Source organism: Chanos chanos, chromosome 5 (genome assembly GCF_902362185.1).
Source record: "Chanos chanos chromosome 5, fChaCha1.1, whole genome shotgun sequence".
NCBI classification, from domain to species: Eukaryota; Metazoa; Chordata; class Actinopteri; order Gonorynchiformes; family Chanidae; genus Chanos; species Chanos chanos.
In genome coordinates this window covers 30,753,520-30,769,200 of record NC_044499.1, presented here as the reverse complement: position 1 = coordinate 30,769,200, position 15,681 = coordinate 30,753,520, and the positions used below count along the sequence as shown (strand labels likewise).

General features: G+C 39.9%; 2 protein-coding genes across 2 annotated transcripts in view; one reads left to right on the top strand and one right to left on the bottom strand.

Annotated features, from left to right (window-relative positions):
- The window catches only part of adamts14 (ADAM metallopeptidase with thrombospondin type 1 motif, 14), a 48,731-nt gene extending 44,389 nt beyond the window's left edge, over positions 1-4,342 (top strand). Inside the window, exons 20-22 of the mRNA XM_030774867.1 lie at positions 1,472-1,601; positions 2,661-2,756; positions 3,750-4,342. Coding sequence (XP_030630727.1) covers positions 1,472-1,601; positions 2,661-2,756; positions 3,750-4,342 — 819 coding nt within the window. The remainder of the gene's footprint in view (positions 1-1,471; positions 1,602-2,660; positions 2,757-3,749) is intronic.
- Positions 4,343-7,499: 3,157 nt separating this feature from the next.
- star2 (steroidogenic acute regulatory protein 2) lies at positions 7,500-9,989 on the bottom strand. The gene is made up of 7 exons (XM_030774866.1): positions 9,926-9,989; positions 9,558-9,680; positions 9,250-9,386; positions 8,950-9,108; positions 8,526-8,710; positions 8,235-8,334; positions 7,500-7,613 (listed from the first exon to the last, which is right to left on the bottom strand). The coding sequence occupies exons 1-7, from the start codon at positions 9,987-9,989 to the stop codon at positions 7,500-7,502; spliced, it is 882 nt and encodes a 293-aa protein (XP_030630726.1).
- Between the last annotated feature and the right edge of the window lie 5,692 nt (positions 9,990-15,681).

The window sequence follows — 15,681 nt, the reverse complement described above, 5'->3', positions numbered from 1 at the left end:
GCACATTTTAGCCACGCCATCCCACGAAAGCATAGTGACACACTGCCTCTATGGAAAGGTCAGCCACTGTCCATGTCCCTAAAACAGAACCAATCCAAATAAGGTAATGGGTAAATAAATAGCAACATGATGTCATGTATCTACTCTGTACATGTCATTTATTTCTGCGGCAAAAACACATATTACTCATCTGGACCGAAGGATAAACACAAATCCACAAACTAAAACCAAGCTAATTACCCTTGACTGGAAATTTTGTCCTTTTTGACCTTTTTTTGTAGAGGTCTGCTGTGCTCTCCCATTTCCCCCTAACCATTAGCACTGTCCACATTACGCTGTAGATGTGCTTCTATAGTGTCTGACAACCAACAAATACTTTAACTTGGCCTGATAAACCAAATGGGTATAAGCGGCACATTTTAGGAAGTATAAAAATGACATCGATTATACTGTCATAGATTAGTCATAGTATTAATTAGTAATAATTAGTATTAATCTATAGTATTGCACAGCATTATGGAGTGTTTGAGCAGTATTGAGGCCTGTGTTAGTGGTTTGCTACGTTCACCAAGGCCATAGACCCATTGTCCTCTTTGTTCTGTTATTCACTATCGTATGGCATATTAACTATTATGGTGCTCTAAGAAACCACAAATAGCTCAGCTCCAGTTGATTAATTTTGTTGCCATTACTGATCTAAATTTGTCTAATTCTTCTTACTGCTCAGTAGTAACTCTGTTAGCTCTGTTGTGGTGAATAAAATGTCACTGCAGAAAATTACTAAGACAAGTCTCTAGTGTTTGTACGATCAATAAAATGAAATAAATAAATCGAGCAAACACAAAAATAAGTTAGCAAAACTTGAAGACCAGTAAAAAAACAAAAACAAAACAAAATAACAGCAACAACAACAAACACCCAAGTTAATTCAAATCCGTAAAAAAAGAGAATCAATTTCAAAGAAAAGCCTTTGAGGGCTGCATCTTACTCTGCCTTAAAGACAAAAGAAAAAAAAATAGGGAAAAAAAAAGGATAATAAAGAATATTAAGGGGCCACCCAAAAACCATGAGGACAGTTGAGTAGTTGCATATCAGCGGAAATTGAGTGATGGGTATTCTCTCTCCATTTCACTGCTTAGGCACTGTTATTACAGACAAATAGACATGCACTCAGTGCTCATGCAGGTTAAATCAATCAACAGGAGGAGAATTAAACTGCCAACAGCAGAGAGAAAGAGAGAGAGAGATCACCAGACGAATGATAAAAATCCCAAAATTAATCCCTAGGGGCTTTTCTAATGGTACAAATTCATTACTGTTAAACATAGACAAGATGCTGGTAGTTCCAGATTGTGTGTACTGGCAGTAAAAGGTTTTTCACGCAGTTACAATGCAGTGTTCATTCTGTTCTGGTACAGGCTGCCCTGTTCCGTGTACTTGACTTTCCTCACTATCTTATTCTCTCACACAGTGCTCAGTGACCTGTGGAGAGGGCATTCAGCAGAGACAGGTGGTCTGCAGAGCTCCGGACAACAGTCCCAGCCAGTGTGAGGGAGACAAACCCGAAACAGTCCAAGTCTGCAAACTGACCCCGTGTCCAGGTACATACAAGTAAAAAAGGGAACACCTATTACAGTTCTCTGTGAGCGTTTCCTGCGGCTGTTTGGGAGATTACTGCCTCTCTCGCTGTTTTCCCACTGCTACTGTCATGACTTGTGGGGACCTGCTGAGCTGCCTTAGATGATATATGAGAGTAATCAGAAACAGGGGTCTCTATTTGGAGCTGTAATTGGGGATATAGGAGTTTTACGGGCTGGCCACATCTTTTTGTACACCTCTGCTATAGTCTTGTCAGAAAGACAGACATATTCAGGGGACAGATTAATTCAGTGCTCCTCAGATGAAAGATTATAGGTTCTGAAAATGTTATGGTTTCAGCAAGATGGATGGCCAGATAGCCTGTGTTTTTTTTGTTTTTTTTATGAGAGTCTCTTTTACTTTAAGATGTCAAGTTGGGACACATGGTGAAGAGGACAGTCTTCCTGTGTTTACAGGATGTGACCTCAGATGGTCTGGCTGTGCTGGGCCTATTAAAGCAAACAGTCCATCCTAATCTTTCTGGAAATTTCTGAAAGGGGTTGAACAGAGAGTTGTTTTGTAACTTAATGGAAGAAATTCAACTAAATTAACAGCTAAACAACTGAACAGAGAGGATTTTTAAGGCAGAGACATGATTGTGTGTTTGGCCACTAGGCAATGGCAAGTTTTAAGATAAATTTATGTCAGGCCACTTAAGCCAGTTCCCAGAAACAATGTCTGGTATTCCCATTTCATATCAAGAGATAAGTTACGTGTTCCCTAATGAAGTCTGGGAATACATTATGTTAAACATTTCTGGTAATTGTTCCTGTTCTCCAGCATTCAGTTTAAATGTTGTAATATTTTATCGTGTGAAAGATTGATTTGATTTGCTAAAGTCTGGTTGTGTTATTAAGACTCTATCAAGTTTGTCTTTTGTGAAATGTGACTTCATTTTGTGCATTTTCACATCCTCCTGATACAATGGAGATGCCTTCTGTGGTTTTTAGCTATAACTACCAATTTACAGAGATGTTTACACAGCGTGTGTGTGTCTGTGTTTGTGCTCGTGTGTTTGATAGGGGAGCTGTCATTTGCCACACCTACTGCCGCCTTACTGGAGAATGGCACAGCGGTTGGAGAGGACATAGGTGAAAACCCTGTCAATAAAATATCCAGTAAGTACAGTGAACATACAGCCTACTACACCAGGTACAAATCGCACTAATTTTACATCCAGCCGTCACTGATTGGGATATTGGATTGATTTAAGGAAAGAGAATTTCGTAAGAGTATTCCATTTAAGATTGACTAATTGATTCATTCATGGCTGCACTTATGAATATGTCCGTGACCGTATGGTTCATTTTTTTGATTATTGTTTGTTAGAACTTTACTGTGTTTCAAGCTCAAAGATAGGCATTTTTTAATTAGATAACCCATTTTCTGCATGCTATACATTCAGCAGTGAAAAATTAGCAGCTGTCGTTTGCAGGGCCTGAATTGTAAACAGTAGAAAGAAATGCAGAAACAACTCAGTGTGAATTAGAGTGTTCATTCCTTAAGGTTGAAAGATTATTTTTGAAATTTACTTCATGATAAAAGCCCAGCATCCAGAAATGGTCACTGAATCACAAATGGAATCTGATTACCTATGAAAAGACCTTCATTAGGAAGAACGTGAAATGAATCTATTAGAAAAAAAATATCCGTGCTCATGGATTTGCATACATTCTATTCTTTCTTTTTTGGGGGGATATTACGAGTTCTTTCATGTATCACCTGCTGCTGATATCCTGCATCTCACACTGAAAGGAAAATATCAAATTATCATAATATGTTTTTAGTAGGTATTACAAATAAATTGAAAATAGAATTTCAGTATATAAAAGCTTTTATCAAATCCAGGAATTTCTGTCTTCATAAAAAGTGGGCACACATGACTTTTTGTTTGAATGATTTGGTCGTTTTGTTTGCTTGTTTGATTTTCTCATTTCATCTTGAAAGCAGCAGGGTGAATGAGACATCAGATTTTTAAACATGACCTTTAAATTTCAATATACCTCTGTAACAACTCAGTGTGTCCTTGTCGTGGACAACATGATGGAGATGTGTCCTTTGTTCTTTCCTCTCCCTGATTATTTTGTCTGTATCTCTCCTCGCCCTTGCAGATGAGCCGTGTCTGGGAGACAAATCTATATTCTGCCAGATGGAAGTGTTAGCACGCTACTGCTCCATTCCAGGCTACAATAAGCTATGCTGTGAGTCATGCAACAAGAAAATGAGTTTCTCCACTGTAACGCCAAGCCTATACATCTCTGCATCTGACCTGCCTGATTACAGCCTTTTGAGTCAGACCAGCCCATCTCCTGCACCGGAAAGTTCCACCCGGCCAACTACGCCAATTCCATCCCATACCACCAAAGCTAGTGTCAGGAAACCTCGTTCGACTGTGCAGGGGCTTACAGCGGCTGCCATAAGCTCTAAGCCCGCTACGATCTCCACTCTGGAGGAGACTAACCCCAAGGCCACCTCAGCGGGTGACCCCTCCACCAGCAAAATTGGAGTGTCGCGTTCTGGACCATCCCTACCTCTGGGGACGAATACTAGCTTACATCAGCCTCTGCTGGACTCCAGTGGGGAGCTGACAAGTGTTCGTCCCCGTAACAGCACTTTAGGCTTGCCGTCCACGGCTAGGTCAAGAAGGGATGCCTCAGGAGTAGAGAGGGACTCTAGACTCAGGACCTTGCCTGTGGTGACATGAACAGGGGAGGCATTTGTGTTGAACAGCTCTGCACGTCGGGGAGCGTTCCTGTGAAACTGTGCTGTGCAGTTGACTGTCAGTGACATCTAATGGATCACCTCTTGGACTTTTCCAAACACTCCATGCCAGTGGACTTATAGACCAGTAATGGTTACCTCAGAATACAAATGCAAAACACTTAGCAGAGTTACTGCTTTGCATTTGCACTGCATTTCCCAGAATTCTCTGCTTTGTGATAAATGGAAGGAAAAAAAAAACAGAATTAAAAGGTGCTGTAAATTACGATGGCATGTTGAAATGCATTGACTGCATCATTACTATTTACATTTTGATCCATTTGTCTTCAAAGTGCATCAGAACTACTACGTTGTGATCATGTTTGGCCAGAAAAATCTTCGATAAATTAAGCAGTGGTGCTTTCTAAGTGAAATCTCTGCTCACCCGCAGTCATGTGATTCAGTATATATGGCTATATATGTAGCTATTTAAGTTGTTGCTATGTAAGTAACTATGTAAGTTGTAGCTTTTTATATAGCTGCATAACATGTTACTCTGTATTTAATTACAACTTGCATTTCACTGTTTTTCATGAATAGCTATGTATGTAGCCATGTTGTTTGTGTGTAGCTATGTATACAGCTCTGTGACTCATGTCCATTTGTAGTTAAGTTTCCTGTATATAGCTACATCTGCTGCAAGGTAACTTGTATTTAGCTATTTATGTAGCTATGTCCTGTTTATGGCTATTTATTTGGCTATGGAACTTGTATGTAGCTATTTATATGGAGATATCACTTGTGTGTCACTATTTAATGGCTACAAAACTTGTGAGTAGATGTTTATCTAGCCATGTAACTTGTCTCTAGCTTGTACATAGCTATGTCCCTTGTATGTGGCAGCATTTGTAGCTATTTAAACTTTATTCAGCTATCTACATAGCTATGTAAATTGTATGTGGCTATTTATGTAGCTATGTCACTTGTATGTAACTATTTATATAGCTATATGATTTGTATATAGCTGTCGGTGTAGCTATGTCACGTCTCTGTAGCTATTTATATAGTTATATTAGTTGTGTGTAGCTGTTCCAGAAGCCATATGACTTGTATGTGGCTATTTACATAGCTAACTGTATGAGTTGTATGTTGCAATTGGTGTAGCTGTATCACGTATATGTGGCTATGAACATAGCTGTATGTATGTAGGTACAGAGGCCTCCTGGGTGCTGTCGTCATTGATGTACTTCCCAAGCATCCACTTCCCTCAGATTGTTCTTAAAGAACAAACACCGATGTGTTGGCATTTTGGTAGAAAACAAAATGAAAAATGCCACCTTAAATGCATGCACATTGCTTTTGTGGAACATATACGCTTTAAATGGTAAAAGAAAAACATGTTATGATATTTTTTTAACTGATATATTTTTCAAACAGCATTGTACATAGTGTAAATTTCAGTAGTTTGAGGACAATTAACATACATCTGAGTAATGTAAAAAAAATTATTGGGAGAAAATACAGAGAATGCTGTAGTGCATTGCAGAATTGGGTGTACCTACGCTGTCAGTGCAACATCGTGTCATTCCTCCTCTTTGGCTCTTTTAACCGTCACTGTGTATTGTATAGTTCTAGTATATACATACATATATATATATATATATATATACATATATATATATATATATATATATATATATATATGTGTGTGTGTGTGTGTGTGAAATTGAGAGCTTTAAATGTTAATATTTATTACATTTTTAAGTTGTAGGAAGATGAAGTACATGTATATATACATATACATGTTTTTAAAAAAAATGGAAATGTGTTTTTTTTTTCCCTCCCACCCACTCCTTCATCTTTGTGGACAGTGCCAGTCTGTGAAATAGGAACTAGATGACTGATGCTACATCAGCAGCCTCCTGTCAAACCTAATGGACATGCGTTACCAGCTCTGTGTGTGTCTGGGGCACTTGTGATGCTGTTGGATTTTTAGAAAAACATAGGCATGACTAGGGCATAATTTACCTCCTCTTCACTCTCTGGAGGAGTAAAGCACTTTAAGACTGAAGTTATGAAGGAAAATAAATGCCTCGTTGAAAACAGCAGGTTTTATGAGAAGTTTCACACACGCGCACACACACACAAAGCCTTCAAATTCATAAGCATTGATATTGTCTTATACACACAGTACTTTTAAGATTCTCTCACTCTCTCTCTCTCATGGAATAATTTTAGTTGTCACCTCACAAACTTTGTCATGGAACCTCAACTGGTGGGAATATACAATAGTGTATGATGGAGAACACAAGTTAGAGAAGCACTCGGGTCTGTTGCCATAAGGAAAGACCAGCATGCGCTGCCTTTTTCAGCTCAAAGGGGTATGAAATAAATGAGTGGTACCTCTGTAGTGACGTTTGAACTGCACTAATGTACTGTCAGCAGTGTGGGAATGCATGTTATTGCATTGCATGCAAGTATTCATGGTCAGTTGTCATTTAGTCATTTTACATAAGACATGAGTACACCTGGACAGAAGTTGCACCATACAGACACAGATAGTTGTTTTTGTAAATACACAGCTAATAGGGGCATCTGACACAAGTTAAATATAATGGTATTACAACAGAGATTTCAAGGTGTTGTGTGTTTGTGCATGCATACTTATGTGAGCCAATGTTAGGTTTTTAGAAATTTATTGCTGCCAGATACTTGTTCACCATCTTCAGTACTCAGCAGGTCTGTAAGTCAGTTTGGGTTACAGCATATTGTGAACAAACAACTACAACTACATTGAACTTCAAGTATGTGACTTTACTCAGGCTGTACCAGTCAAGGGTGGTCGTGCCCACCAGCACACAAATAAGATGGATAATTAGTGAGGTTAGTGTTGCATGGCATTTGTTCCTATAACGAGTGTCACTCTTACACTCGCACCATTAAAGGTCTCTTGCTAATGTCTCAGCTGTCACATGGCACTTGTGAGAGTCATTTCACAGCTTGCCGCTGCAGTAGAACAGCTCTTTGCCATTGGCGTTTTTTCCAGTAAAGGACAGAGCCTGCCGATGTATGCCTCTTAGAGTTGGCAGGCGGTATCTATCTCTCTCTCTTTCCCCTCTCACACCAAATCCCTCAGCCCAGTGTGGCAGAGCCTGGCTGGTTCATCTCTCTCCACCTTGGGCTGGCCCTGCTGTGAGACGCATCCGTAGGTGCCTGGTGAATTCCACCTGTGCCCTTGGCAACGCCTGATTGACAATGGACCTAGGCAGCCAACCCTGTGGATGAATAGGAACCTCCTATTAGCACAAAAGAACACACAAGCCATGCATAATCTTAGACTGACATGCAGCACACAGTGGAGTTGGAGGAGACGGGAGCTGAATCTATATGGATCTATATGGAAAATCTACTTCACATTCTCATTCAGGTGAAATAAAACACTTGAGAAATGTTCCTGCTCAAGACACACTCCATGTCAGTTTTCCTCCTACAGTAATGTATAAATACTTCATGAAGTTAATGGTGTGATGTTTTATATACCATGTTAACTCTCTCGCTCTCTCTCTCTCTCTCATCTATATATATATTTATATATATATATATATATATAATCACTCTCCAGATAGATAGATAGATAGATAGATATGTACATATACACTTGAAGACTGAACAGAAATTTGCTCAGTTATTTCCAATATTGCATTCAAATCTTTTCAGATTCAGAAATCTCTTCAGATATCTTCTTTGGCCTTTAGCCTGTGATGCTAATTCAAAAGTATTTAAACAATATGGTCTCTTGGTACATACTTTGGGTATTTATGTAAATTCTGTGTTGTTGTTTAATATGTTGTGCAGTGTTTCTAAGGAGGAAATGGTGAATGCTGATTGTAATGTACCTTGACATCCATGTTCAGGAGCCATGTGAAATGAGTCTTCCCTGAGTTCTCTTTATCTGAGAGAGACTGAAGAATAATGCAGGTTGGCCCGTCTTGTGCTCTGAGGAGAACAAACACACCATAAATTATGACCACTCATTTCACACTTCACACCGCATCCATTAAACAATAGCCAAAGACCAGCCACAGAGAAGCAGAGGGCTTGGCTTCATAACGCGGTGTTGGCTGAGTGTTTTTGCTCAGTGTTTGCTTTGTATTCACAGGGGAAAGTAAATCTGTGCAGAATCTGACCTTACAAATCCTTGTTGTGGAGGAAGGGACTCAAGCTGAGTGGCAGCCCCTCCTAAATAAATACACGAGTCGCGTTTGCATGAGTGCCTGACGCTGAGGAAGTCTCTCTGTCCGATCAGGTTTCCTGCCGTCTCTGCCGAGATTTCGTGCGTAACCACGGTTTCAGTCCCCACATGTTTCAGAACCTTGAAGAGAAAACAAAAGTCATTCAGGCCTGAGTTATTACCCACACTGTAATGACCAGATCAATACGGCAGTGTTTTTGAAAATGTCACACACGGGTAGGCACTCTTTTGCGACTGGAGAAAGCAAGTGATGAGTAAAGGATGGCAGAGGAAGTCATCTATTTATAATTGATGGAGATAAGTGTGGCTCAGGATTAGGAAGGTCAGCTCTGCTCAGATGAGAGTGTTGGATCACTTACCTTAATTTGACTGATGTTGGGGTTCCACTGATGCATCTCCTCCACTTTCACAAACAAGATTTCATAAAGCTCCTCTGGTGTGGCGTCCAATATAGCCTCCAGTCGGAAGACCTTTCGAGCCCCTGGTAACCCCTTACTGTAGATGAGATCTCCATTGGCCTGTGAAGAAGAGCGAGACGTATTCTCAACACGTTCCATCGATGCTCCAACGACAGCTCTAATCTGCAGTGAAGGTACATCTGGTGTGTACACTAAACCTGAGAAATCCATCTTGCGTGTCAACAAAAGACAGAAAATAACCTCAGAGATTTCAATTTTCCATCCATCTTTGTCCTCCACGATTTCCAGAGCTGTCTTCAGAGAATCCTGGCCCTGCCTCACGTAGGACAGCTCCTCCTCCCTCAGATGAATGGGTCTAAGGTCACCTCGTCCAGCGTCTGCAGAAACACAAAGGATGAGAACAAGCTGTAAAGTGCATTGGAGGTCATGTCAGACCTATTACAATGCTTGGAAGACAAATCTTATCCTTGTGCTTTCACCTGTCTGAAAGATATTTCGAGGCAGCAAACAGAGGGTAGTGGAGGACCTGTGTGTAAACACAGACTTACCGCTGCTGTCTCTCCCTAGTGGCCATCTCATGTGACTCGTCCATTCAGACAGAGGAAACCATCCACCCCTCTGCATGTGTGCTAGCTCTTGGCCAAGAGCTGCTATGGCTGTGCGCTGTAGCCCTGCAAAAGACCCAGCACAAAGATAGTGAATGTTAATGAACTCACACATTTTTGTTCACTTACTGGACAAAAGCTACAAAAAAAAAAAAATGTATACAACTCCAGTCACATACTGATTCCACTTCTGTGCAAACTATCCACCTGCTTTATAACTAGATAATCAGTTCAGTTGCAAATGAGCCATGTGATAAACAAGCAAAAAGGATTTTTGATTCACAGATGAAATTTTCAATAGCTTGGTTTACCTGACATGCTTCTTAAATGTGGGTATGAGATCCCACAGCACAGCTTGACAACTGCGGGCAGCATTCTCTCAGTCACAGAGATGGCAAAGTGGCAAAGCCAGGCTCTGGGTTTTATAGGGCAAGCGAAGGACAGCCTGACAGATAAGAAACCCGTTTACAAGATAGGATTTAATTCAACTCTGCTCTCAAGGCCGTTTGTGAAGGAGGGTATCTAAAAAATATTAAGGCAGGATTGGCATTTGAGCTGAAAGGTGAAAAGACAGAGAAAGATGGAGATATGTGCTGATTAAACTAATAGACAGGTGCTTTATGAAATGTAAAGGTTTAACACAAATTCAGTGGCTTTGCTTTAATAAGTCTTTGTACTTGCTCCAAGGTCGCTGTATGCATTCCTTTGCTCTGTCTGGTCTTTCACTCTGATCCAGAGGGCTCAAAGACAAAATGTGAACTCTCCTTTGAAAACTGCCCTTAATGTTACTGTTTCCAGACCTGAAACAAAAGGCCAAGTCATGCTTCTTTACAAAAAAAAAAGAAAAAAGAAAAGAACAGACAAGACAAGACAGGACTTAGAGGTCAGGCTTGCAGCCACTAATTGCAAATTTGTGTATCACCTCAGGAAATTAGAACTGGGTCAATCAGAACTCCTTTAATTATTTTTTCATTATCGTGCAAACCTGTCAGAGTAGAAAATGACTTAGACCAGTATAGCATCATTGTACTTTAAGACAGCACAGAGTTAATGACAATAAAACACTGTGGAGCATTTTCAAATCCTACCATTAACATTTCATTACAATATTATTTATTTTAAATATAATACTAATCATGTATAGGGGGATACATATAATTTTAATAGTGATTAAAATGAACAAGAACAACAACAATAACAATTATTATTGTTATTATTATTGTTATTATTGTTATTATTGTTATTATTATTATTACTTAAAGAAAGTCTTGACTTCGATTTGCATTTGATTGCTTTGATTTTCTCCCTGAGTGGTGACATCGCCACACCGTTTTCTCCATCAGTCTCATAGGGTGTCATCCAGGCATGGATACCAAATGAGTGGGTCAGACAGCTCTGACAACACCTGTGAAGTCAGGAAGGTGTAACTCAGCAGGTTGAAATAATGGACATGCTCTGTCCTTTTAACGTCAAGTGTAATAAGAGTTACTGACGAGTCTGAGCCACTTTGGTCATGTTACACTCTGGTTCTGTCCTACACCTTGTTAGAAGGCAGGAAACTCCCAAAGTTGGAATAAAACAACAACAAAAAAAAAGCAGGTAAAGGGAACAGGGTGATATCATGGCAATTACGCCAAAGCTTCAAGGAGCTCCTTTTACAGTCTGTTCCAGTGACACGTCCTCCGTCAGAGAGGACACTCTGTCAGCCGTGTTAATGAACGCTCACCATGTATTAACAGTCTAAAAGGCAACTGAGACGTCATAGTACGAAAGGCTCCATGCGTAACAGAACATGGCACTTCTGAGCAAATAAACATCTACATCCTGTCTTCCACACTTAGTGACTCAGAAAAGTAACCTCAAAAGCCAAACAGGAAATGTCAAGTCTATTTGGCATCAATCTCTCCAAGATCTCAATTATGGGGTATGTTCTACTCCATAATGTCAGAGATAGAGGCTCTACACTCAAAACTCATCAAGGCCCAACTGGCTTGGATAGTTTACATCAACGAATTCCTGCTCTACCCACAAAGAATTAGTTTCATGTTTGCTCTGTAAATTCATTCAGCCATCTTTCATTTATCATAAATGCAGCATCAAGAAAAACTGCATTTTCAAAAACAGGATATTACTCCCACACAGAAAATATAAATCCAATTACAGTCACTTGTAGACTATTCTGTTGACCAAAACTAAATTTAAGGAATACATCAAAGATTTTCTGGTTTTGCCCTTTGAAGATGTCTGTTTTGCCTCAAAGATGTTTCTGCTTCCGAACAAAGTCCCCTGAGGTTGTCCAAGGTATTCGTTATTGTTTGTGGCTTTTCAACCGAAACGGACCATAACTTAAAGAAAAGATTCTATCATCAGGGAAACACAAGAGTTGCTTAATACAGCCATAAAGACAATTTGCCCTTCAAAAAAACAAACAAAAAAAAGAAAAAATCTAAGAATGGCATCATGTTGAGTTCCCTGACAGAGGCCAGGCATTGTTTGCCTGTGTGTCAAATTTCACTTGACATTTTCAACTGCCCCTTTGAACACTGCAAACCACAGGACTTAATAACAACAGAGAACAGCTGATAGTTACTTGCCTAAAAATATGCTTTCTCTCACACCTGAGTCTACTTCAGTGTGTGTGTGTTTGTGTGTGTGTGTGTGTGTGTGTGTGTGTGTGTGTGTGGTGTGTGTGTGTGTGTGTGTGTGTGTGTGTGTGTGTGGTGTGTGTGTGTGTGTGTGTGTGTGTGTGTGTGTGTGTGTGTGTGTGTGTGAGTGTGTGTGCACGTGCGGACGTGTGTGTGCGCGTGCGTGTGTGTGTGTGTGTGTGTGTGCGGGCGCGAGAGAGAGTAGTGAGGTTAGGGGTGCATTCCAAAGGAATCCTGCAGATTGCTGCTGCTTGGATAGAACTGTGCAATGTGACCATGAGAAAAGCGTGGTAGATAAAGTCAACCCCTCCCCACCCACGATTTCCAAAAGGACAGCTGTCACTCTGCCAGATAAGCAAGTCAAGTGCTGAGGTACAAGTCACAAGAAGCAAACTGGGCATCTGAGAGGGTGCAAGAGATTTTATTTATACCCTGTCTTTACATAAAGTACCAGCTGCAGTATGTAGGAAGGGCAAATCTAATGAATAATGACAATGGCATTGAAGTTTGAACTGATCCAGTGAACATTAATGCAAAACTCACCAAGAGCCCATGTCTTGTGCTGTGTTGAAGTCTGCAGCTATCATGTAATGTAATCAGATGTACTTTTCTGGTTGGTTTGGTTCCCTTCCCTTACATGGTTTGGTTTTGCTTACATGTGATTCATCTCTGTTATTTGCCCCTTAGGTACATGAGAAATTCCTCTTATGCAAAGAATTCACTGTGCGTGATTACATGTCAAAAAATCATTATAAATGCAAGTTTAAAACATGATTGCTTTGCCAATGGATGATGTTTTGTAGCTTTAGAATAATAAATAGATAAATCACCAGTTGAAAGGCTGATGCTATACCCCGAGATGCATATTCCAGACTGATTTGGCTCATTGTAATCAACAGAATATAGATGCAGTGGGTTGGGATAACTCACACTCATATAGACTTATTATGTTACTTTTTTTTTCATTTATCTTACACACACAGGCGCCCCTATTGCACACTCTCATTATTCACTCTGCATAAACAGCATACTCAAAGACCATTTTTATATTACAGGCATGTATTAAACATGCGATGTATAATATATAATGTATATATATCATTTAGTTTTTGGACTGTCAGGGATCTCTGTACTTTAACGACATCTCACCCTGGAGTATTGACACTGAATAAGAAAATGTGAAACTCTTGATCTAATCAAGCTTAGTTTTAATTCTCATACAGAACTCATACAGTGTCAATCAAGCCTCCAATGGGTGAATAATGAAATGTTATACACTAGTCTCTTATACAGCACATGTACAGCCCCACTGTACACACACACACACGCACGCACACATGCACACACGTGTGTGCACATACACACACACATACACATGCTGATACACCACAGCATGTAGCCTCATTCTGGCAGAGGCTTCAAAGCTTGTTCAATAGTAATTAAAAATCTTCTTTCTCAAACCCAAAGCTTTCATGTTTTTTTGTGTTTTTTTGTTTTTGTTTTCAGCAGGAGCTTGCAAATACAGTCCACTCATTCTGCACTAAAAACAGGAATTGTTTTCCTAGTTAGTGCCATGTTAGTAATCCCAAGCCTGACATTTGACAACACGGGATGAAAATACACCTTTGCTTATTGTATTTTAAAAAGAAGGATCAGAAAGAGCGGTAAAAAAAATGATCAAGGTAACTGAGGACATACACCCCTGCTTTTGTTGTGTAACTTGTGAGAATCATTCAAAGTCTTTGTATCCAGTGTTAATAATGCATTTTAACAACACAACATTTCCTCAGTTCCAGTTCCAGCTGTGTTTCCCACCCTCACAGACAGATTGCTTTCTACTCTGCCACAATGGCCAGTACACAGCTTTGTTTGATCTAATGCTTTATAGTGTATGCATGCACAGTACAGACCAGTGCATCAGAATAAACTTAACAATCTGCCAAGGAACAACGCTATGGTTCACATCAAGGTTCTGAGCAACGCCAGCGGATCTGCTGCTTGTTTTTGAATTTTTCCTTTCTTTTCTTTTTTTTCTCTTTTTTTCTGGTATGAAAAAATAGGTGTCACCATCATGAATTGATGCACTGTATTGTCCCATTAGCATCTTTTCAGACTATTACTCCTTTAAGCATGTGTGTCAGCTGGATATATGAACAGGGTTGAAAGGACAATTGTTTAAATGCATAAAAAAAAACCCACTAACAAACAGCATCTGGAAATCTCCCTCAGCGGACACAAGCTGTAAGATCTAATCTCTCACAAAAGCATATCGACTGATCTAGACCAGCTGATGGATGAAAATGTTTTGAGAACCTCAGGGTGACAGGAAATGCAGCCAAACTGCAATGTGTGTGTTAATCATTATTATGTCGCCGCATCCGGTTTCCATGGTGATCAGATGTGCTTTAGAGTTAACCACTGTTTTCAGTTATCACTGCACATCTTAATGTAATGTCCAATACTTCAAGAACAACTATGATCTGGAAGGACTATTTCTAAATATCAAATGTTTGGAGATGCTGTTTATTATTGTCTTTTTTTTTCTTTTAGCAGAGAACATTTGTCGAGAACATTCGACTGTCACAATCAAGGCTACACTCTCAGAATTACAGAACAGGTGTAATGGAGAGAAATTGATTTCTCATGTTGTGACATGTGAACAATTCTAAAAATTCAGTGAGGGTGACCTTCAACCTCTCTCTCTGTCTCTGTTGACCTTCACTTAGACTCCAGTCAAACTCACAGAACTGTAAGAACATGCTGATTGCTGGTCGGGCTTATGACTCACTCTGTTCAGATATTGTAATGGTTTCCATTAAATGAGCCCGAGACAGTTTTGAGTCATGGTTTTCTACGAACTGATGCTTTAGTGTGTTCTAGTGTATCCAAGTAATGAAGTGGTGCTTTAGTGTGTTCTAGTGAATCCAGCTAATGTATGTGAATAAAAGTACTCACACATGGTTTTCATTCATGCTTATTCTCAGGGGCTTCAAAGTGCAAAGAATTTCCTGCCCAGTCAAATGAAGAGTGGAAAAGCATTGTATGAAGAAGAAGTAGAAGAAGAAGAGTGTAAGTATATGCTATGATGTAAAATATCCAGTCTGAATTTTTTTGGACTATGCACTGAGGAAAAGTTGTCATATGGAAGGGTAAAGACCGTTTTTTTGGCTCTCTCTTTCTACTTCATTCACTCATTCTACACCTCTCCCCATCTCCCTCTCTCTCTCTCTCCCTCTACCTACCTCATTCTGGCCACTTGCCTGTCCAGTGCTGTAGCACTGTCAGTGAGTGTTGCAGGTCTTATCAGTAAGAGGCTAACAGGTGTCCTTGTGTGAGGGCTGATGACGTGAATGCTGAACTTCACCTGCTGACCATGCCTCTCGCTCTCTCATAGCACACACACATACACACACGCGCACACA